This window comes from Phacochoerus africanus, chromosome 1 (genome assembly GCF_016906955.1).
Source record: "Phacochoerus africanus isolate WHEZ1 chromosome 1, ROS_Pafr_v1, whole genome shotgun sequence".
Classification (NCBI taxonomy): Eukaryota; Metazoa; Chordata; class Mammalia; order Artiodactyla; family Suidae; genus Phacochoerus; species Phacochoerus africanus.
In genome coordinates, this window is record NC_062544.1 from 226,960,410 (window position 1) to 226,984,925 (window position 24,516).

At 41.5% G+C, this 24,516-nt stretch overlaps 1 protein-coding gene across 5 annotated transcripts in view; it reads right to left on the reverse strand.

The window, feature by feature from the left end:
* The window catches only part of SIDT1 (SID1 transmembrane family member 1), a 96,894-nt gene extending 74,332 nt beyond the window's left edge, over positions 1 to 22,562 (reverse strand). Inside the window, exons 1-2 of one of the 5 annotated variants that reach the window (XM_047792243.1) lie at positions 22,165 to 22,557; positions 21,530 to 22,082 (exon numbers count right to left, since the gene is read on the reverse strand). In XM_047792243.1, the coding sequence (XP_047648199.1) occupies positions 21,530 to 21,739 (210 nt within the window). In that variant the 5' untranslated portion in view covers positions 21,740 to 22,082; positions 22,165 to 22,557. Of the gene's footprint in view, positions 1 to 8,593; positions 8,700 to 21,529 lie in introns of all 5 variants that reach the window. The other 4 variants (XM_047792270.1, XM_047792235.1, XM_047792253.1 and 1 more) reach the window with 4 other exon arrangements.
* Between the last annotated feature and the right edge of the window lie 1,954 nt (positions 22,563 to 24,516).

Below are 24,516 nucleotides of genomic sequence, written 5' to 3' on the forward strand. Positions count from 1 at the left end.
AATTTTAGTGTGATGTTTTTGTTTGTTTGTTTTTGTCTTTTTAGGGCTGCAACAGAGGCACATGGAGATTTCCAGGCTAGGGGTCCAATGGGAGCTGTAGCCGCCGGCCTACGCCGCAGCCACAGCAACTCGGGATCCAAGCTACATCTGCAACCTCCACCACAGCTCACGGTGATGCTGGATCCTCAACCCACTGAGCAAGGCCATGGATCGAACCTGCAACCTCATGGTTCCTAGTCAGATTTGTTTCCGCTGTGCCACTACAGGAACTCCTAGTGTGATTTTTAGCATTCAGATCTCTCAAGCCCACCCCAGGCATTTCTGATTCAGCAGATCAGGAATAGACCTTAAAAGATAATGTGTTTTTAACAGTATGCTAGGGAATTCTTAGGCACATAAACTGGAGCCCACACTTTGGGAAGTATTATTCCAAAGAAACCATCCAGCCGGTGGCCCCATTTGTCAGCAACTGCCCATTTTTATGAGATGCACGACCACGAGATCACCAATGTCACTGGCATGTCTGGAAGCTGGTGTGTCTGGTGGGGTAGAACTGGGCCAGCAGGAAGGAGGTCTGCTGGGAGGAAAGCAGAGCAGAAGTGTCAATGCCATGGTTACTCCACTCCACTCTTTATCTCCACACCCAATTATTCCTGATCTGGCTCTTGTAATCCACTTATTTTTTGGTTATTGAATAATGATCTCACTAATTACAGCTTAAAAAAAAACCCTCAGAGACACTGGCAGAATAAATTGCAAAAAAAATATATATATTAGAGTAGGAGATAGGAAACATTGGGCAGTTTTTTAAGATGAGCAGATAATGCTCCACCCCCAGGAAAGGATAAAAATCCTGTTCAAATTGGGCTTTGTTTTCCCAGAAGCCAATATACAAATAAAAAAGCTGGATTACATTTGCAGCAGTAAAGGCATGTAAAGGCAAAACTAAGTAAAAGTATTGATAATGCACAATGGACCCTGACACCTTGTAACAGACCACTTTTAAGAGCCAAGATTTTTCCCTCCTGTTGCTTCTGCCTGTTGTCATAACAAGAGCATTTTTATTACATATATCTTTTCTTCCTGTGTTTACTACAAAAAGGGATTTGTGTTATAACTAAGAGAAGAATTGTTTAAGTACTCTCATCTCTGATATTATACAGATCACAATTATGAAAGGTCTTAAAGCTTAGAGAGTCCCTTTTTAATCTTTTAGAACATGTCAATAGGGAAAAGTTCAAAATTATGAATAATACAGTTCTGTTGCATAAAGAGGATGAAAATGACTTTAATTCAAAATCTAGTTTGGTTTTGCTAAAATAATGAGACCACAGGCTTCATTAGTTGGAACATCAGATTAATAATCAGAGATTACTGGTTTCCATTTTTTAGGCACACGATTGTTTTCTTGTGGGAAAAGCTTATTATACTTGTAAAATAGCTACAACACTATTTGCTAATGGTTCCTTTTCTTTATGTTACAAACATTAGAAAACAAATACAATGGCACTTGGTAACTGTTTTAGTAATTTTATGTTCATTGGTTGTGTATCTGGAGGGTGTTTAGGTTCTTTGGTCCTTCTGTTCTTCCTTCCTACCTTCCCACCTTCCTTCCTTCCCTCCCTATTTCCATCCTTTCTTCCTACCCTCCAGTGCTCCCTCCATCATTCGTCAAACATTCACTGAGTCAGGAACTATGGGAAGTGCTAAGGATATACTAAAGGCAACCCTGTCCTTGGGAAGCTCATGATCTAATCAAAGATGGTGTTATCATCAAAAGCATAATGTGATGATCTTATGGTAATAATGTGAACAGGTGCTATGAGTACCCAGAGGATGGCATGGCTACCCTTGTGGGGGAGTCAGCAAAAAACCACAGAATCTGGTCAGTTACCTACCTAGTTATAGTGAAGTTGGGCTTGTTCACTTGGGTCTGGCTGTTGCCTGCCTGGTACACATGACCTTGACTCATAGTGTTAGAGAATCTTACATCTGGGACGGTGTTCAGGGAGATCATCTAGCCCAAAGGTTTCATTTACAGGAGAGGAGCCTGAGATATAGATGTGATGTGACTTCCCCAAGAATACTCAGCTATGGAAGAATTATGACTAAAACCCAAGCTTTTTGCATCCCATTCTCCACATTATGCTTGGTCAGATCAGGCTGTAGTCACTATTTTGAATCCCTGATTCCACTGAACACCACTGTGGATATAGGCTTCTCCTACTCTTCTACTATAACATCAAGAAGCTATGTAAACACCATGAATGAAGGGAGAGACAAGCCACAGAATGGAGATGTTATCTGTAATATATAACAGACAAAATGTGTCTTATGTGCCTTGACTATATAAATAATCCTTGATACCCATAGAAAAGAACAATAACCCCATAGAAAAATGGGTAAAGGATATAAACAGCAACTGAAGAGAAGAATGACCCAAGAACATGTGAAAAGATGTTAATACTTTGCACTTCAAGTTAAAGACTCGGAGTTCCCATAGTGGCTCAGTAGTTAATGAACCCAACAAGTATCCACGAGGACGCGGGTTTGATCCCTGGCCTTACTAAATGGGTTAAGGAGCCGATGTTGCTGTAAGCTGTGGTGTAGGTCGCAGATGTGGCTTGGGTCTAGCATTGCTGTGGCTGTGGTGTAGGCCAGCAGCTGTAGCTCCGATTCTACCCTTAGCCTGAGAACCTCCATATGCCGCAGGTGCGGCCCTGAAAAGAAAAAAGACCAAAAAAAAAAAAAAAGAAAGAAAGAAAGTTAAAGACTCAAAAGTATGACAATACCACATCTGCAAGGATGTAGAGAAATAGGAACTCTTGTATATTGCTTACAAAAGTGTTATTTCGTACAACCATTTCGGAGAGCAAATTGGCAATATCTACTAAAGCTGAAGATGAGTACACATTACATTCCAGCATTTCCACTCCTAAGTTTATATGCAAGGAAAATTCTCTTGCATACACACAAGGAGTCATGGAGAGTGAAATGAATGAACTAGAATATGGATCAGGATGGATAACTCTGAAGAATATAAATGAAGAGAAAGAGCAAGTTGCTAAAAGGAGACATACTACATGATCCCATTTACACAAACTTTGAAAACAAGCAAAACAATAATATCTATTCATATATCTTTAGTAAAATATACATACATGGAAATAATAAACACCAAATTTAAGACAATTGTTTTCAAAGGCTCTGAAGGATCTGAGACTTTAACACACTTGCAGTTTATCAATACTGATAGAAGACCTAGACTCCCGGGTTAGAGGCAAGAACTTCATTAGTTTGGTCACAACATGCAGCAAGAGTATGAGCATATTTTCTTCAGTTCCTCTTGCCTCCAAGTACCATGAAAGTGATGTGAATGGGCCCAGATGGATGTTTACATAATGCAGTGGGTTGCATTACAGGAGCAGAGCCTTGATCTTAGGGAAACTGTATCTTTTATAATAGGCAGTAAGCCTGCCTGACCTTTGCTTGAGAGAGGGACACTGTCTCTATTTTCTGAGGCTGATTACTATACAAATGTCCATGAAAGAGCAGTAGAGAAAAATTTCAGTCAGTGCCTTTCTGTAAGATGTGCAGAAATCAGAGACCTGTGAAGAATTGTCTTCCCAAAAGTTACCTTTTGGGGATAAAGGAAGAGGGTGGGAGGGGGTTGGCAGGGAGTTCTAGTTGTCTTTTTGTTTCCTAAGCTGAATTGTGAGTACATAGGTGCTTATTATGTTATTTTGTACACTTGATTATATGTTTGAAATATTTCATCACCATTATCATCATCTCAAGAAGCTGTGATGTGCTTCTTGTGTTTGCCCCACTTCTGAAGAACAGCTCCCATTTTACACAGGCTCTTTGTTATTCACAATGTGGCAAATGGTCTCCAAAACATACTCTCATTACTCTCCTGGCTCGTTTTGCCATAGTCTGTCCTTACGAGTGCTTGACATGATTTTACTAACTTCATTGATTAACCTCCCCCCCCCCACCCCTCTCATCCAGCTGCAGAACCTGCATTGTCTTTGGTCTAATTAACATGGCTCATTTCTCCATTGCTTTCCCCCAGAAAAGAAATATGAAGATGAACCTAGCACTCCTTCATAGACAGTAATGTGTCAGCCTAGAATCTGTGTTACTAGGTGTGCGAGTTTCCTAGGGCAGGACAAACTGGGTATCTTAAAACAATGGAAATGTATTCTCTCACAGTTCTGGAAGCTAGAAGTCTGAAGTTAAGATATCAACCAGGTCATGTTTCCTCTGAGACCCTGGGTAGAATCCTTTCTTGCCTCTTCCTGCTTCTGGCAGTGATGCTCAGTCCTGGGGTTCCTTGATTTGCAGCTGCATCACTGCGATCCTGCCTCTATCATCTCTCTGTTCTCTCTGTGTGTCTGTTTCCCATTCTGTTCTCCTGTTGTCCTAATTTCCCTCTTCTTATAGTGATTCTAGTCACATTGTGTTAGGGCCCACCTTAACGACCTTGTCTTGACTTGGTTACATCTGTAAAGACACTACTTCCAAACACAGTCACGTTCACAGGTTCCAGGAGCTAGGAGTTCAATACATATTTGGAGGGACATAAATCAACCCATAATATTAGATTTGTAGAATTTACCTTTTTCTTTTCTTTTTAGGGCTGCACCCGCAGCATATGGAAGTTCCCAGGCTAGGGGTCCAATTGGACCTACAGTTGCTGACCTATGCCACAGCCATAGCAATGCAGGATCCAAGCCGCATCTGTGACCTACACCACAGCTCATGGCAGTGCTGCATCCTTAACCCATTGAGGAAGGCCAGGGATTGAACCCACGTCCTCATGGATACTAGTCGAATTCTTAACCTGCTGAGCTGTGACAGGAACTCCAAATCTGTAGAATTCTTAAGTAATGAAGTCATTCTCCAAGACTCTGGACCTTTCCCTGACAGTGGCTCCCTGCCAGGAGCCTTCATGCTGAAGGAAGGCAGGCCTGCTGGGAGAGTCCATTGTGTGACTGTTGTATGAAAACAGCCTCCCTGAGCAGAGGTGCCTTGAAGTTCTGAATCCTTTTTTTTATGAGAGGCTAGAAAATCCTAGTAAATAGCACATTTCATCTCACGGTTTCATAACTACTTGAAGGAATTGAGTTACTTTAATCACAGGTTATACTTTTTTTTTAAAGATAAGCATTAATATAATTTGTGTAGTTATTGATGTGACTGTTTAAAATTGCCTCTGCCCGATTCAGCCTTGGAAAAACCATTCTCTGTAAACATCAGCTGTACTGCAGAAGGACACGTAGAACTGGATTTGATTTTTGGCACTAACATCTATTATCTGGGTGACCTTGGACAAATCACTTAAATTCTCAGTTTCCTGAACTGTAGAATGGGTACAGTACCACCCAGACTATCCACCTCCCTAGACTGTGGGTGACTGTGTTTTGTGACTCCGCTGAGCAGAGCAGAAGACAGAGCCATCTCATCTAGTCTCTACTGAAACAGTGCTTTTCCGGCCCTCCACATTCAGCAATCAATCAGTTATTGACTCTTTTCCATATGTGAAGACACACTTATAAGCCCAACTGCCCCTGGCAGAGGAGAAAGTTACGTGGTCCATCTCACCTAGGATATTAATTCTCTTTCACAGCTTGGCTTCCAGCTTTCTGGAACAGCCCATTCATCTCACCGAAAAGAGCAGTTTATCCCTTGGGAGCTATTTATTCCCAATGCTTTTAGATTCTCAGCATTTTGTATTCAGAGCATTTGCCTAAGGATCAGGCTTTATAGACCTCATCTCGCCAATTCCATTATACCAACAATAATCTGGGCAGAAACACATTCATCTAAGCTTTGCTCTTTTGGCTTATGATTTAAATTTTATTTTAAACATTTCAATTCCAATAAAAACATGGGAAAACAGTGAAGAGAAGTATAATAATTGGCAGGCCAGGAATATAGAACAATGCACAGTCTAGAGTCTAGCTACTTTAGGATGAACTTTGTTCAGTCAGTAAATATTTGACTCCCCACCCTGTGCCAGGCATTGTTCTGGGCACGGGAGGTAATTTCTAAGCAGTGTGGACACAGCCTCTGCCCTCACTGACATCACAAGTTTGCACACGAATACCATCCACCCAGCAAGTGCATTAACAATCAAGTTCCTGGGGAAGTGCAGGGCATAGACTTAGCAGGGGCATATCTTCCCAAAAGATGAGTAGGAATTAACCAGAAAAATGCGGGACAGAGCAGAGAAATGTACAAAGCAAGGGAGCAGTGTAGCAGACATAAGGAAGGAGAGAGAGAAGGAGGGAAGGAAGAAAGGAGAGACAGGAGGCAAGAAGCAAGTTTGAAGAATTAAGGAAAATCATTTTAGCTGAAGCATGAGGTATGTGAAAGGCCAGGATAACCCTGAAGAGTGTTGAAAAAATTTTTTTTAATTAAAGTGTAGTTGATTTATAATGCTGTGCCAATTTCTGCTATACAGCAAAGTGACCCAGTCATACATATACATACATTCTTTTACTCATATTATCTTCCCTCACGTTCTATCCCAAGAGATTGGACATAGTTTCCTGTGCTATATGGTAGGACCTGATTGCTTATCCATTCTAAATGGAAATAGTCTGCATCTACTAGCCCCAAATTCCCAGTGCATCCCCCTCTCCCTCTTGGCAACCATAAGTCCGTTCTCATGTCTGTGAGTCTGTTTCTGTTTTGTAGTTGGGTTCATTTGTGCCATATTTTAGATTCCACATATAAGTGAGGTCACGTGGTATTTGTCTTTCTCTTTCCGACTTACTTCACTTGGTATGAGAATCTCTAGTTGAAAATCCCAAATAAACTAAAAATCATGTTAGCGAGGTTGGGGCTTAACTCTAGTGACAATCAATAGAAAGCCTTTGGAAGGTTGTCAGTGCTACCACCCCATTGCCATGGCCATCCCTGAACATCTGTATTGCCTCTGCTGCTGCTGAACAGCTGCTTCCCGGAATCATTGATTCCCAAGTCAATGTCTGGGGAAAAGAGATCTGATTGGCAAAGCAAGGCAGAGCTTGGTAGGGACAGGAGGGGTATGTGTGAGAAAAGGAGATGATTGCCTTTCTGCTTCAGCAGGGACTCATAAAATCAGAAATTTCCCCTGAACATATAGGAACATATAGGAATGGGGTTCAGATACTGGGCAGTGAAAACATGGCCAAATTCCACAACAGTTGGAATCCCTTTCATATGCAACACCACAACTACCCCACAGAACAAGAGTTCCATATAACACACTTTGCAAATGTTGTCCTAGATAGTTTTTTCATAAGAACTGGGGTCAAGTCAGGTATGTCCTGAAGACCTTAACTCATCCTAATCTGGCCATTTACTGTCATAAAACTTAATGGAAGCAATTTCATGCTCATGGACCCAATTTCATGCTCAATTACATTTGTAATATTTGCTAATTGCTCAATGTACCTGTTTTGTTTCTCTTTGAGGATTTTTATCTGGGACATATTTAGGATCAAGCACGTAGTTGACACTTAGTACGTGTACTACCAATAGTCACTGTTTTTATATATGTCGAGGTAGTCCAGCTAAGCTTTCAACAAGTCCTAAAAAATACCCCTGGGAAGCAGCTGTTCTTAATTCTCCAGCACTATTTCTACAGATACTCCTTTCTTTCCACTTGTTTTCTTCCTGGGGGACCCCTACTATGTTGATGTCATAACTGGGTCTGCCCTTCCAAATTCTTTTTTTTAATTTTTATATAATGATTTTTATTTTTTTCCATTATAGCTGGTTTACAGTGTTCTTCCAATTTTCTACTGTACAGCAGGGTGACCCAGTCACACATACATGTATACACTCTTTTTTTGTCACATTATTATGCTCCATCATAAGCAACTAGATATAGTTCCCAGTGCTACAGAGCAGGAATGCCTTCCCAGTTTCTTAATCCTGTTTATATTCTACATCGCTTTAGGTACATCCTCAACCTGATCCTCCAGTTCTGTAATCTGTTGTTTATTCTACCATCTAACCCATTGCTGAGGTCTTCATGTAATCAGTATTATTTTTTTAAATCCAAGATTTCCAGTTGCTTCATTTTTAGAACTGTAGCAATGTCCTCCTGTTCCTATCTCTTCCAGGATATTCACTTTGCCTATTATGAAGTCTTCCTCTTCCTCTTCGTTAATTCTGCTATGTCTGGTAGAGGTCATTCAGTTTGACATCCTCATATAACTTCCTCCTGCGGATCTGTCGTTATTTCTCCCAGGAGCCCTGAGTCCCTGGGTATCCGTTACCCTGGGGTAGTAGTGAGAACCCCAGGAGGAAGAGCTAATTGCGAGGGGAGTTCAGAGTAGAACAAGGGACTGGAAGGGTGGGGAGCCTCCGATTTGACCACGCCCCTTTTCACCCTGGGCAGGGATCCAGGCTGCCCCCCACCTAATTTTACTCCTTCCCACCCTCCACTATTCCTGCTCCCATCATAGTCTGCCCTGTGGTGGTGTTGGGGGTGGGGGGTGGGGAAGCAGGGGCTGCCCAGAGTCAGCAGGTCAACAGGTACAGAGGTTCTTCTTCTGCACTCCAGCCTCCACAGACATTATCCCATTCGCCTTACCAGCCCTGGGTGGGTGCTGCCTGTTTCCTCCCTCTCGATGATGATGATGATGATGATGATGATGATGATGATGAGGCAAGGCAGGCGGCAATCCACCTGGGCCAAACTGAGGGAGGGGGAAAAAGCACCATGAAAAAGCTCTTCCCTAACCCACTCCTATTCCTTACTCATGGCCTCTTAAATTGCAGGCAGCCACTGGCCTCTCACTCCAAGAGCTGGCCATCTTCTGTCTCTCCAGGGCCTGTCTCAGGTTCCATGAAGCATCTCCATCCTTGGCACTGGGAGAGGGCCAGGATCCTCTCTTGGTTCACTGACCTCTCAGGTCTCTGAGTCTGCTCATCTCTGTGTATGATTCCTTTTTCCTCTTCATCTTCCCTGTCTCTTCCCCCCCCCCCCTGTTTCCCATTTATATGCTGTTTGTACTTCTCCTGTGAGGGGGTTGAAGTGGGGAAAATAATTATTTTATGGTTTGAGGCACAACACAAGGATCTACTCCCTGGATTTTATTTATATGCTGAGTGATTGCACTGCAGGCACATTTCTTCTAGAGCTATTCTGAGGCCTGCTTAATTAATGCTCTAAAGATGGAAAAGCACTACAAAACTGTTAGGATTGTCAGAGTTATGATCTGACACTTGTCAGCTGTTTATTTCTGTGGTGGTATTTATTGCCAGACTGGTGCCATTTATAATTTTAAATAAGTATTGTCAGGATGTAAGTACTACCTAAAGGAAACCGCTTTCAAAACAAGGCAAAACCAGTCATCCGCAAACGTCTTCCTCTTCAAAATCTACAAAGAACATTTTCTGAGACAAGCAGAGGAGGCCTCAGGGAAGGCCACATTTAAGAGACAAAATCATTTCATTTCTTTTCTTCTTTTTTTAGTTGAAAATTTTTAATTAAAGTATTGCTGATTTACACTGTTGTGTCAATTGCTGCTGTACAGCAAAGAGACCCAGTCATACATGTATATACATTCCCTTTCTTATATTATCTTCCATCATGTTCTATCCTAAGAGATTGGATATAGTTCCCCGTGCTGTAGTGTAGCACCTCATTGTTTATCCACAAAACCATTTCTTTTTAAAAATTTTATTTATTTATTTTTGGTCTTTTTTAGGGCCATACCCATGGCATATGGAGGTTCCCAGGCTAGGAGTTGAACCAGAGCTGTAGCTGCCAGCCTATACCACAGCCACAGAAACTCAGGATCTGAGCTGAGTCTGCGACTTACACCACAGCTCATGGCAACACCAGATCTTTAACCCACTGAGTAAGGCCAGGGATGAACCTCAATCCTTATAGATACTAGTTGGCTTCGTTAACTGCTGAGCCACGATGGGAACTCCCACAAAAGCATTTCTAATCATAGAGTAAACACTGTGACAGAATTGATATAAGTGACTTGAATTCTTCTCTGACGCTCAGATAAGATGTTCCTCTTTAAATGGGCAAAGATAGAAGGTTGCAGCAGCCCAGATTTGCTCCCTGCCACATCTTGGTCACTGATCACCTATGTCTGGGTCGGTATATCTGTCCTAGCTTGGGAACACCCCATGAGAACTTTTGGTGGGGTTGATTTGGGGGCTGTCCAGCCTGTCCCCTGCCCTCCATCCCACTGCGTGGAGGTGGGAGGTAAGGCTGCCAATAGGTGCCACAGGGGCCAGACAGGTGACCCGTGCTTTGATAGTTAGATGCTCCCACCTAGTACCTTCAACGGTGATTAAATGATACAAAGATGAAGGGAGAGTTTAACATTCACTTGCAAGGGTGACACCAGTAGGGACCATGAGAGCAGGGTCCAAGGGTGACGATGTCTGATAGCAGAAGAGGTGGTAGTGCCTGGGTGAGCATCCTGACCAAACCATTCCTGCTACGTGATCATTGCTATAATTTTCTGCAATGTCATGTCTCTTAGTACCCACAGTGTGAGTTTGGTAACTCAGGTTTGGGTGCTATCCAATATCCTTCTGGGGAAGTCTTTTTCTGCTTATGTTAGCCAGTTTATTTCTGTTGCTTGAGGCCAATAACCTTGCCTGACCCCACATCCTCTTTCCTTCTCTGTCTGCTTCACTCAGACTCCATAGCTAACTTGAGCCTTATTGTCCGCAGATCTCCCCAAACCATCTCTGCACACTCAGACTTCACTCTGCTTGCCTCTCTCCTTATCCTTCATTAAAAAAATCTCTTTACTACCCAGATAAACATTGTTCTTCTCCTAGAAACCTATAATTCATCCACTCTGGTGAAGATGGTGTGGGGAGAGAATGGGGACAAATATAGGATTATTTTTTTGTAAGTATGAAGATCAAATAAAATTGTGAGCATTTACATACTAATTTTGGGGGGAGAGGGTGGAGCATAACATACAGTCCCAATTAGGTAAATTAAAATAGTTGTGAGTCCCTTTGTCCACAAAAGGGCAGTTAGATCTAGAGGGACAGAAATAGATATTCCTGTTGGCTATGGCTTATCTTCATGGCTATTTAGTGGGTATCCAGAAATACCAGTTCTCAGCATTAATACTGTCCTAGAGTCACAGGTTAATTGCTGAGGTCTTCAAACTGTCCTAGGTCTGGCACAGGGAGGGAAGCCAGCATTAGTGACAATAAAGCATGAAAGAGATGAAGCTTGGTCCACAGAGTGTCCGGGTGGGATCACAGTTGTGAGTAGCTGTGGGTCTGTGAAATACTAAAGAAAATATGTCCAATTCACAGTTTTACTTAGTGTCAACTTGTTTGCCTGATTTACATAGGCAAAAGGATGCCTGGATAATTCATGAGAGAAGAACAAAAATGAAAATCTTTCATCATCAGTAATTATAAGAGAGTCAGACGTGAAGTTCTTAAGTTGCATATCAAACCACCTGACTGTGGAAGTATGACTATGGTATTTTTAAATTATTTTTATGGTTGATAAGCATAATAGATGTGCTCTTGTGGGAGAGAATGTGGTTTAGTAGGAATATCCTGAGAAAATGTCCTGGCTTTGCTTCAAACTAATTATATGAGTTGGACAAGTGATTTGTTTTACCAGCTCAGTTTTCTCTCCTGCTAAGTGAGAAGAGATTGTGTAGTTAAAAGGTTGTTTCAGCTTTTATATTGAAAATACAATTTAAATCACTTTCCTATGGTTTTGAGGGATATTTTATGTTTCTTTTAGAGATAGAAAAAAAAAACAACAAAAAAAGTCTCAGTGCAAGCCCAGTGACACATTTCTATAGCCAAGCAGTCTTGGCAAAGAATATCTTATTGACAAGAATAAAGGAAATAGGAGTTCCTGTCGTGGCTCAGTGGTTAACAAATCCGACTAGGAACCATGAGGTTTTGGGTTTGATCCCTGGCCTTGCTCAGTGGGTTAAGGATCTGGCGTTGCTGTGAGCTGTGGTGTAGGTTGCAGACCCGGCTCGGATCCTGCATTGCTGTGGCTGTCATGTACGCCAGTGGCTACAGCTCTGATTCGACCCCTAGCCTGGGAACTCCATATGACGTGGGAGCGGCCCTAGAAAAGACAAAAAGACAAAAAAAAAAAAGAATAAAGGAAATAATGGCACATGAAGTCAGCACAAATATCTACTGAAATAATGTATGTTCTTCATCCTTTACCATTGGTATTATTCAATTCATACAGCAAAACCTTGAACATTGGGAGACAGTTCTCCAGGAATGAGAGTAGCTGTCATGGCTCTGAATCAGGAAGGAAGGAAGAAAATATATCTCCTGAGATGAAGGAAAAGGGGCAATGCCTCAAACAACCAGAGAAGAGGAAGAATCCCGATGGACTGACAGTATGCAGAGAAGACTTGAAAGACAAAAAGGATGGAAGAAACAGGGAGACATATGATACCTAGAAAAAAGAAACAACAGGAGAATGATAGAGGTCAGAGGTGGTAACAGAGGGGAAGGCTGGGAACAATGGTAAGAACGATGAGCCCCAGGTAAGAAGGTGCTTCAAACTCTTTGGTCCAAGGCCAGCTATCAATATAAATACACACAGGCAGTATTGTAATACTGAAAATACAAGGCAATCTTTTCAATAAGTGGTGCTGGTACAATTGGCCATCATATACAACAACCAACAACAACGAAGAACAAAAACTAAATAAACAAAAACAAAAACTCTGCAGACAGAGACTTACACCTTTCACAAAAATTAACCCCAAATGGTTCATAAACCTAAATGTAAAATTCAAAACTATAAAACTTCCAGAAGATAACATAGGAGAAAATCTAGGTGACCTTAGATTTTACAACTTTTTAGATACAACACCAAGGGCATGATCCATGGGGAAAAAAATTGATAAGTGGTACTTCATTAAATTAAAAATGTCTGCTCTGTGAAAAATGCTATTAAGAGAATGAAAAGACAAGTCCACAAACAAGGAGAAAATATTTGCAAAACTTGTATCTGATAAAGTACTGGTAGAGTTTCCTGTGGTATCAGAGTTAGGACTCAGCACTTTCACCACTGTGTCCCTGGGTTCCATCACTGGTCTGAGAACTGAGAGTCCACATCAAGATGCTGTGCATGCCATGGCCAAACCCACCCACCACTGCAGATCCAAAAACTGATATCCAAAAACTACAAAAAACACTTTAAACTCAACAATAATGAAATAACTGAATTTAAAAATGGACAAAAGATCTGAAGAGATGCCTCACCAAAGAAGATAGACAGAGGGCTAATAAGCATATGAAAAGCAGCATATGCCCTTAGGAAACTGTAAATTAAAACCATGAGATATCACTGAATACCTATTAGAATGGCTAAAATCTAAAGTACTGACAACACCAGATGCAGATGAGACTGTGGAACAACAGGAATTCTCTAATGGGAGTGCAAAATGGTACAGTCACTTTGGAAGACAAGTTTGACAGTTTCTTATAAAACTAAACATACTCTTACTATATGATTAGGAATTAAGTTCCTTGGTATTACCCAAATGAGCTGAAATCTTGTGTCCACACAAAAATCTGCAACCAAATGTTTATAGCAGCTTTACTCATAATTGCCAAAAATTGGAATCAATCATGATGTCTTTCACAGGGGAATGGATAAACGAACTATGGCACATCTAAACAATGGAATACTACTTAGCACTAAAAAGAAATAAGCTATCAAGTTGTGAAAAGACGTGAAGGAATCTTAAAAGCATATAGCTAAGTGAAAGAAGCAAGTCTGAAAAGGCTGCACGCTATATGATTTCAACCACATGACATTCTGGGAAAGGCAAAACTATGAAGACATTAAAAAAGAAAACAGTGGTTGCAAAGATTTGAGGGAAAGGAAGGAGGGATGAAAAGGTGGAGCACAGGGAATTTTTATGGGAGTGAAATGATTTTGTACAATCCACCATAATAACAGATATATGACACTGTGCATTTCCCAGAAACCATGGAGTGAAGCTAATGTAAACTGTGGACCATAGTAAATAATAGAAGCCAATACAATATCAACATTCTATCAATATTGGTTTATCATTATCGTATCATGCTAATGCGAGATACTAATAATAGAGAAAACTGTGTGAGTGGGGAAGAATGGGGAAGGGATATATGGGAACGCTCTGCACTTTCTGCTTAATTTTTCTGTAAACCCAGAACTTCTTTGAAAAATAAAGTCTAGTTAAAAATACACTAGAGATGTCTTGTGGTGCAGCAGATTGAGGAGCTGGCCTTGTCACTGCTATGGCTCGGGTTGCTGCTGTGGTGCGGGTTTGATCCCCAGCCCAGGAACTTCAATATGTTGTGGGTGCAGCCAAAGTACACACACACACACCCTACACATACAGGGGACAAGTGAAGAAGCTAACAAAGCCGAAAATCTTTTGTATCCCAGGTTAGGCAGAGGGAGAGGTGAACTACTATCTTCACTCTTAAAGGTCCACAGTATCAGCTAGGTAAGTACCCCAGGTAAGTACCCCAGGTAGCCAGAGGATGCTTTCACTCAGGACAACATGTTACTTGATGGTGTTAGATAAACTTTAATTCTGCCACCATTTTCAGAAATAAAGTATTTTATTCAAACACTTAAGAATCTAACCAAAACATAGGTGATCTTCACTTTTAAATAGCCAATAGTTTCATGATTACATACTGACACGCCTGGCTATTCTTGAGATCAGCTGTAAAAGGGTAGGTCCAAAATAATGTTTCTCAAAATTATAGGTTGAGAAGTAGCTCCTAAAGAGCCCTTCAGTTGCCTGAAGAGAAAGAAAATTTCCCAGTTCTTCGGAACAGTGACAGGGAAGTGGATTCATACAGCTTTCTGATCAGGAAAGAAAACTTATATTCAATTTCTCTGGATACATTTTTCAATATAAGACACCTTCAAACCAGCTTCACTTTTCTTGTTAAACCAACTGAAAAATTCCCTGTTCAATCTTTTAACAAAATTAACATCTGCATGTAACTTCTTCCCAATAGTAAAGTCAATTTCTTTGGCAATTACTGTCACTTCAAATTAACAGGCAATGAGGGGAATAAGAATTTGAAGTAATTAATTACTATAGCAAATTAGTTGTAATTCATTTTTATTATCAATAACACAATATATAATATGCATTTGCTGTGTAACAGCTTTGTTTTTCCCTCTCCAGGAAAGAAGCACTGTCTTTTACCATGTAAATCAATTTTTTCCCATGTACAATTTTTAAGCACAGTCTTAGAAACATTACTATATAGAAAAACCAAAAGATCTTAGACTAAGGATTTAATAGATTGCAATGTTGTTGTTATTGCTGACTTCAGGCTTTAAGCAAAATACAGGTCTTTAGGTTTTCTTTTGGTTTGCAGAGCCAAACCATGTACTGGAAAAACCTCCAAGTTTCTATTTTCAAAATATCCAAGAAAAGAAAAAAAAAATCAACATTTATGAATTTTTAAAGCAAAGTAGAAAAGAATGTGAAAGTATTTTCTGGTGGCCCATGACATATTTGATATTTTTCTTAGCAAATAAGCAGAAAGGATGGTGAGGCCCTAATTCAAATAGCTCATTAAGAAGTACCTTTAAATCATTAATGCACCATCCTGGTGTGTTGACATGGAACTTCAGTCAGCTCCAGCATTAAACAATGTAGGAAGAGCAGGCTAACATACTCTGGGGTGCTGCATGGCAACCTAATAATATCAACAAGGCGTGGTTACTTCTATTTGAAAAGAAGAAAAAAATGCTGGCACTTCTAACAACTAAGAGGTTTCACAGTATCACAATTATCTTCAAGTCTTTAAGATTCAAACCAAGAGTGAGAAATGGCATAGGAGATATACACTGAAACCAAATCAGGAAAGACAGAAAGTCTGAAAATCTTGAACCTAAAAGAACATAAAACACCCCTTTAGAAGGGACCATCACAGCCGTATAATCTACACAAAATGAAACAACAAACGAAAAACCAAACCCAACACTACAGCAAGCCTATTGACCTGGCGCTCAGCAAGAAACAAAAAGGAATTGGAATACAAGCTCAGCACACGTGGCAAAAGTGGGGGGAAAAAACAAAACACTTCCAGGTAGTGAGGAGCCCTAGAAGAAGTTTCTCAAAAAAACAAAACAAAACAAAAAAAAAGAGTACTGGTTTTTTTTCTTTTCTTTTTTTTTGGAAACAGTAATTTAAAGTTTTCATTTACTTGCTCTTATAAAGACAAGGAGAAATGATCTTTTTGGTAAGAGATTTCTCCTTCTTATCTATAATCAAGAAAAAAATTATGATCTCACATGTGGTTAAAAAAAAAAAAAAAGAGCACTGAAACTTCCTGCTTGAATAAGGATAAAAAATGCAATCTTCTCTTATCAATGAGGGAAATAAAGCTTGGGGTAAGGGGGAGAGAATTTGCTAAAGGGCCAGAGGCAACTGAACAGATAAAACACTCATCTCCTCCTAGTGCTCTTCTGTAATACTGCTTGGCCCCTTGGTTAACATATACTCAATAAAAACATTAATGACATTTATCTCATACTGTCTTTAAAATCTGATGTGTTGTACACCATGCATCTCATTTTGTGACTGGTCATCTTTCAAGTGCTTGACAGGCACAGGTGGATAGTGGCTATTGCATTGGACAACACACACTTACAGAATCCATTATATAATGTAGCACATGATTATCAGGTCAGGGCAGGCAGAAGATGGGTGCCCCATAAAATCAGACTCATAATGAAAGTAATGTCAGCCAAGTACACTTAAGCCACATTGATACTCTTTTTTGAGAGCCACAGAGGAAAATGTGAGAGGACAGCACCAATGGACTAAATGTGTTTTGCCCCCATCCCCAATGCATATGTATAAGTCTAATTGCCAGGGTGATAGTATTTGGAGGTAGGGACTTTGGAAGGTAATTAGGTCACAAGGTAGGAGCTCTTATATTGAGATTAGTGCCCTTATGAGAAGAGACGGGAGAGAACTTGCTTCTTTCTGCTCTCTGGGCCACGTGAGGACACAGCTGTTTACAAGCCTGGAAGCCAGCTCTCACCAGACACAAGTCTGCTGACACTTTGATCTTGGACCTCCCAGCCTCCAAGACTGGGGGAAATAAACATTTGTTTTCTAAGTCTGTGGTACTCTGACAGCCTGAACTGACTGAGACAGTAACCAATTCCTCAGATAATGTGCTAATGAAATGATTTGCTCTCCATAAACAAGCACCAGTCCAGTTCAGTAAGGAGATGAAGGAAGATAGCAGAAGAGGCTTCTCTGCCTCTCGGTATGTAAAGAACACGGGGTTGGGGTCGGGGGAGCACATACGAGACAGGAGAACTGAGGCTGTCACATCAAAGGTTTGAATTCTTCTGTGTAAGCGGTAATGCATGTATCTAGAAGTCACCACTGGAATGTCTTGACATATATCTCATTGTTCATGAGAACTAGATAGGCTTTTGAATCTGGATCTGAGAGGCTGGTGTAACTGGTTCTAGTTATACAACTGCTGGTTCGTATTAATACAGCCAAGCATTGTTCCTTGAGCATAGAAAAGTATATATCATTAAAAGATAAATGCCTCAGGTTCATAAACAAAATAAAAGAAATATTTCCAGGAAACATTTCAAGTGCAAAAATCTATAGCAAACAATGAATTCTGTTACTAAAAGACTAAGAGAAGACATCTTGTTGGGTGATGGTTAGATTTTTACTTAAGAGCTTCTGATCACTATCTAGCTAAATATAAACATCTGATTATTGTCACCACCTGTCTCTACAAGAGTATTCTCATTCCCAATAAACCTGCTTTTGTGGCCTTGATCCCAAACAGATCCCTGGCAACTTTCTGAACAAGGTGATTTCCTTCTAGTTTGGTTACACGGAACTATGGTTACACGGAACCCAGCCCTATGGTTACACGGAACACTGTCTGACACAATGAAATCTCACACCCCTTAAAAGGAGTCTCCAGACACTGTCCCTCCAAGGGATTGAAGTGAACCATGATCTGCTTAACCTGCACCTTCGATCGTTATTTTCATTATCCTTCTTTCAACCAGTCACTCTATTCTTTTCAAGGGTTTTTTTTTTTTTTTTTTTTTTTAATGGCAGCCCCATATTTACATTACTCTCTGCCTGGAAGGCATGTGAGACTTTTCCTGGTGCTGAGCTTAGCTAATTAGCATGACGCTCTTGGCTAAATAGTTCTCTACAAGGGCAACCATTAGTATAGGAGATGCAGTGGCTGACAGGAAAGATTAGGAGTAAAACCTCCCACAGCAGTTTCCTGTCTTCACCAAGGCCTAGACTTAGAATAGCCTTTCTCCTCCAAGCTGAAGGGAAAATAATGGCAAATATATCAATGGCTTGATGAGAAAAGGAAAAAAGATTAAAAATTTAAAAACTTAGCTTTTCCCCCCCCTAAACCTAATTCTTTGTTGCACTGAAGAGGACTAGATGGGAAATGACCCATGGAGAGGAGAGAGCGGACTTTGAGAGCAGACCCTGACTAAGACTTTGCTCAGGTCAAAGGGAAAAATTTATGGCCAAGCTTCTGCTCATTGGTTCATTGATCTTTACTCAGAAGGAAGTTTTAGTGAGTTTGGGAGTAGTAACGGAGGCAAAACTGCTTGATGTGAGTGAGTAACAAAATTTTAGAGACTGAGAGGCCAGTGTTTAGGATGAGGAGTGGCCAAGAAGACAGTAAGAAGCCAGGGCCCCCCAAATACTGCCACCATCTTGAAATTTCTCCTGGTGGGGGAAATGGCTGGTAAATTGTTATGACAGTGTTGCTTAGATTTCTGATTTAATCTGTCACCTATCCTGTGCTGTTCTGTGGTTCCCTTATGTTATTCCAGACCTTCAGTAAACTTTTTTTTTTTGTCTTTTTGCCTTTTCTAGGGCCACTTCCCGCGGCATACGGAGGTTCCCAGGCTAGAGGTCGAATCAGAGCTGTAGCCCCCTGCCTACACCAGAGCCACAGCAACGCGGGATCCGAGCCGCGTCTGCGACCTACACCACAGCTCATGGCAATGCGGGATCGTTAACCCACTGAGCAAGGGCAGGGATCGAACCCACAACCTCATGGTTCCTAGTTGGATTCGTTGACCACTGAGCCACGATGGGAACTCCCTCAGTAAACTTTTTATATCTCCAACAGCACTGTGTTCATGGTATTGAACGGAGGGGGCGCTGGTTTCCCACATGGGGCAAAAGGAACCAAGGGGAGAGGAGGCCATCCGAAGAAACAGAATAATGATTTGGATGGCTGGGTCAGAAAAATGCCATCTCTGGAGATAGCAACAGGAATTCAGGGCTGGAGAGAAAGGAGGGCAATATCCCAGTGTAGGTGGACTGAGGGTTCCACTGTCTTATTTACATATTAAAGAGATGTTTCAGAGAGCTGTAAGATTTGAGGTCCTTTGGTTCATATTCCTGCATACTGGCATTAAAATAATTGAAATACTTGAGTTATCTGCCAGGCCATGGTTCCTAACTGTATTTCTCAGACTAGAAAAATTTTAGGGACTGTCAGTCTTATTGCATTATGCAAAGATATTAAAAAAATTATCACTATTGTTTCATAAAATAAAGGGCATTTTGACATTTATCCAGGCAAGATGGGAAGGACACATTAGAACAATGTTTAAAATTTTTTTTTTTATCTGAAAAGATCTCACATTTGACCTACTAAAAAAGGACAATTTTATTTAGTTTTAGCTTAAAAATTCCTTGTATTTTTTACCTATTTATTCATTTTCTCAAAAACTCCTGTAAACCTGTTATCTGCCAAGCACTGTACTAGGTACTAGGGTATGAGATGGACGTGACTCTGCTCCTGTCATCACTATCTCAGGGGTTTCTGGGAAAGTCAAGCAGATGACCCTAACTGTAAACAGTGCAACCTGTGCTGTGATAGAGAAACTCACTGATTACTGACAGGGCAGCAAGGTCCAAACAACACTAAAAAAGCAGTCACTCTATCTCTAAGCAGAAGGGCAAGAAATACCAAAGCCTGATGTCAGGTCTTACTTTACACACATTATTTCAGTTTCTTTAGCAGTGATTTAGGGGGAGACAGTATACCCCAGAGACCATGGTTTTTTCCAGACATGTATCTATTCTGAGTCAATCACAGGGTGGGGAACACACTTCAGTTGCAATGTCTGCTGGTCCATACCGCACACTGAACTAGAAGATGTTGGCTACCAGGAATGTGGGGAGCAAAAACTGTACCCACCACCCCCTCCCTGCCCCCACCACTGATCTACAGTGGTTCTGCATACAGCCACTCTGATCACTTCAGGACGTACAACCTGAAGGTCAGCGGGCAACAGGAGGACATGATGAGAACCATGGTGATATGGTGCATTGTGAGGACCAAGCTTAGGATTTGGTGCCAGATTTTTGTACTTTGCCTCAGTACACACACTTGGGAAATGTCTGGGAGTGGTGATGGGCACATTGGTTCCTCCAGCTCAACACTACTCCAAGCTACTGGGTTTCAGAGTTCTGATCCTAAGCAGAGCGTTAGAGAGGGGGCATATCATGGTACCCCCATCATCTGGTTCTGGAATATCCCAAGGGAGCAAGGAAGGCTGGCATAGTAAGGGATGCATATACGTTCATTCATATGCATACAATACACATACACATTCATTCACATACATTCATGGAAAGATCTAGAGGCAGGTACAATGGGGAGTTTTTTTTTTCTCTGTGCCTCAGCGGGCACCCTTTAGAGGGGAAAAGCTAATTGTATACGTTTTCTTACATTATACCATCAGAGTATATGTGTCAACGTAATAATTACTGGAACAGTCATTTCCTCCGCTTGTCTCAACTCAATTTTTGTCAGAAATAGGTCTAGAACTTTCACTCAGTTATGCATCCTTATATAAAATCAAAACCTCGATATATCGGTTGACTACAGCAACTCCGATATCTTTAGCTGGGTTTTCTGGCTTTTCTGAAGCACATACGTGTAACAACGGTACAGAAACGCAGGAAGTGACTTGAATCCACAGCGGTCCTGCGGCTTGCGTCCATTCTCACATATTCCCATTTTAGGCTCTGAGCAACTTATCCTCCACAGGCGCTGTGAAACAGAAGGGTCTGGCAGAACCACTCAAATGAGATGAGGTTCCTTCCGGAAGGTTAGGAACAGAGGGGTGCGGTCCTTTCCCTCCGCAGCGCTAGAAATGGTCACCTCCCTCGAGAAGGCTCAGTAGGGGGCTAGGACCCGCAGACCATATGGGGAACCAGAGCCTCTGCAAAGCCCAGAAATTCCAGCTACCAGGCCAGCGGAGGCGAGAGAGGAGGCTGAGTTGTCCCTGAGGCCGGTAGCACAGGATGCGGCAGCTCGGGCAGGGCAGTGATTGCTTTGATGGAGAAGGGGAACGGGAGTACCCTGGTCTCTGAGGTCTCCCGAGGTCGATTCCCAGGGGACCCAGAGCAACAACGGGGCTCTGAGATCTGGCAAGTTCCTGGGAGTGCAGCGAGGGGAGAGAGTGTCTTACCTGGCCAGGCTGGCTGGTGTAGTTGAAGGAGTAGATGTTTTCGGTGCTGAGGCTCACCGTCCCGCTGTAGCTGTGGTCGAAATCGGCGCCCCTGGCAGGGTCGCGGGGTTCGCGGCGCTGCGCCAGGGATTTCGCGGGGCTCCCGGGTGCCGCCGCCTGCAGAAGCCAGAGCAGGGCGCAGAGCAGCGCAAGCCGCGTGCAGCCCCGCATGGTGGGCGCCGCGCCTCCCTGGGGAGGGGGCGAGCGCAGAGCCAGTCCTTCCAAAGCCCCTTGAGAGCCCCCGCGCAGGCTTCAGCGCAGCGCAGGCGATGCCTGGCAAGCACCGCCGACGAGTGCTGGTAACGAGCTGGCGAAGGACTAATCAAATATTGATGCAGCCTCTCGGGGTCTCCACGGGAGGTCACCGGGCGGAGGTAGTGGGTGCGGAGGATCTGGGGACTGGGGGCTGCTGCTTTGCTCTCCAGCTTCTAAGTCCGTTTCCTTCTCCCTTTCTTATTTCTGAGAATCCTCCACTAATCCAGCCAGAATTTTAACTGATCTGTTCCCCCTCAACCTCAAAAAGAAAGAGAAAAATAATAATAATAAAAAAAAAGCGTTGGAGACATTAAAATGTCCACTAGTTTTAAAGAACCAACCTGACTAGTCATCAAGCAGGAAATTCAGTCCATTTCAAATAAATGTGCACCTGGCTGCAAGAGAAGAAATAGAAAACAACAGAGCCTGTCCCCAAAGAGGGTGCACGAGTTCGCATTTCCCCTCTGCTACCTGCAGAGAACTCCTGCTCGTCTGAGTGACGGTTATGAACTCTCAATTCTCCCTTCTCTCTTCCCAGACACCTGTTTTATTTCCATATCCCCTCCTCTTCTCAAGGAGCCTCACGTCACTGCTTTCTCTCTCCCTCGACATACGTGTATGTATGTAAATATGTACAGATATTAAAAAATAAATAGATAAGGTAAAGAATACAATTTCAAACACTGCCTTAAGTCTGGTCCCAGAAGTTGTCAAAGACGGCTCAGAGCAACTGGATTTGTGTAGAGGGCATTTCTCTCTGTCCCAACTTCTTGCCTCCTTCACCTCTGCAATGACATTAGATTTGGCAGAATCCCCAGGATTATGTTTTGTTTTTCAAGAGAGAAACCACAGCCCCAAATCAAAAGGAAATACTGTTCAAGGCAAAAATTGGGGGATTAGATTTAAATAGTTGAAAAGGCAGATAAAGGGGGAGTTGAGAAGATTATCCCTCAGAAGTTGTTGTAAAACAACAAGCAATCACAATTCAAGAGAACTCACTGTTTTATTTCAGCTTTGAGTTATTTGTAAGCTAGAAAATTGCCTTCAACCTGAGAGAACATTCAAAAAGAAGCCACATTCATGTTCAAAGAGATAAGATCATAGATTAAAATCCTAGTACTTACCATTCAAAGGGAAAAGTTCCTCTCCCCCCACCTCATCAAATTTGCACAATTTATTGAAACATCAAAAAATGAGTGCAATGCATTTGGTATAAAGTTTTAGAACTGTGCAATCAGAAAACAATGCAGATGGAAGACTGAATTAGATAACTTCCTATTAGGACTTTGATTAATTTTTTTTACTTTTAAAAATATATTTTTTAAATATGTGTGTTTAAGGACAAAAACACTAATTAAAGAAGAGTCTGGGGATAAAGTTTAAAATTGAGCTGACTGGAGCTCTCATTGTGGCTCAGCAGAAACGAATCCAACTAGGAACCATGAGGTTGTGTGTTCCATCCCTGGCCTCGATCAGTAGGTTAAGGATCTGGCGTTGCTGTGAGCTGAGGTATAGGTCGCAGACGCGGCTTGAATATGGGGTTGCTGTGGCTGTGGCAGAGGCCAGTGGCTGTACTTCCAATTAGACCCCTAGTCTGGGAAACTCCATATGCTACAGGTGCAGCCCTAAAAAGCAAAAACAAAAAAGCAAAAAAATTGAGCAAATTGTTTTTGAGAAATATAATAATTTTATCCAGAATTTGAAAAGTATTAAACTGCTGTATTTAAACTATGTCTCTTTCTATAATTAAAAAGTATCACAAACTTGAAGTTTATGATGTCCTTTGAAATTAGATGGCCTGGTCATTTGAAGCACTCTCTAGAAGTGTGGGATTAGGGAGTACTACTCAAACACTAAGAGAGATGAGGAATTGGCTCTTTCACAAGGTGAGCCTTTCTTTTGGGGCCAAGTTTCTCATTATTAGAAAGATAGTTCACATTTTAAATTGAAATCTGCTTCTCTTCCACTTACTGGTGTGAGTTCTGCCCTCTGGAGCCATAGGAATAAACCTAATCCTTCTTCCACATGACAGCCTTGTAGGTATTTGTAGGGAGCTATGACCCTTCAAGTCTTTATCCCAACTTTAAGTAGTGAATTTAGAAGCAGCAGGAACAGACCCTTAATCATAGCATAGAGCCCAAAATATTTATTTTATTAAATTTTTTTATTACAGTTGATTTATATTGTCCAAAATATTTATTTTAAAGCCATTATAGATATCTATACCAATTTGAGTGTTATATTGCAGGTCAGCCTATACTATGTTTGACTCCTAATTTTAGCCCAAATCCAATGAAGGTCCTCAGGTAATTAATCTCCCCAGGATCGCAAGATTGCTGTAAGGATAAAAAGGGGGAAGAATGTATGTGAAATTGTATTAGAAAGTATAAAATGTTATATGACCAAATATTGCTATTATATGACTATATAGTTAAATAACTAAAAAGTAAAACATGGTCCATCAACTAGACTTTTAAAATATCTGTAATGCCAGGCTTCCACTGAACACACAGACAGTGGCCAGACCTTATATGACAGCAGACCCCTGACCCATAACCTCTGCAGCAACCAGTCCAGGCAGCCAAATCACAAACTCTGCAGCAAATGACCCCAGTCAGGACTTGGTCAGTGACTGCAAACTTCCCCAGTTTTTGCTCCTGCTTCCAACTCAGTATCAATCAGAGGAAACTAAA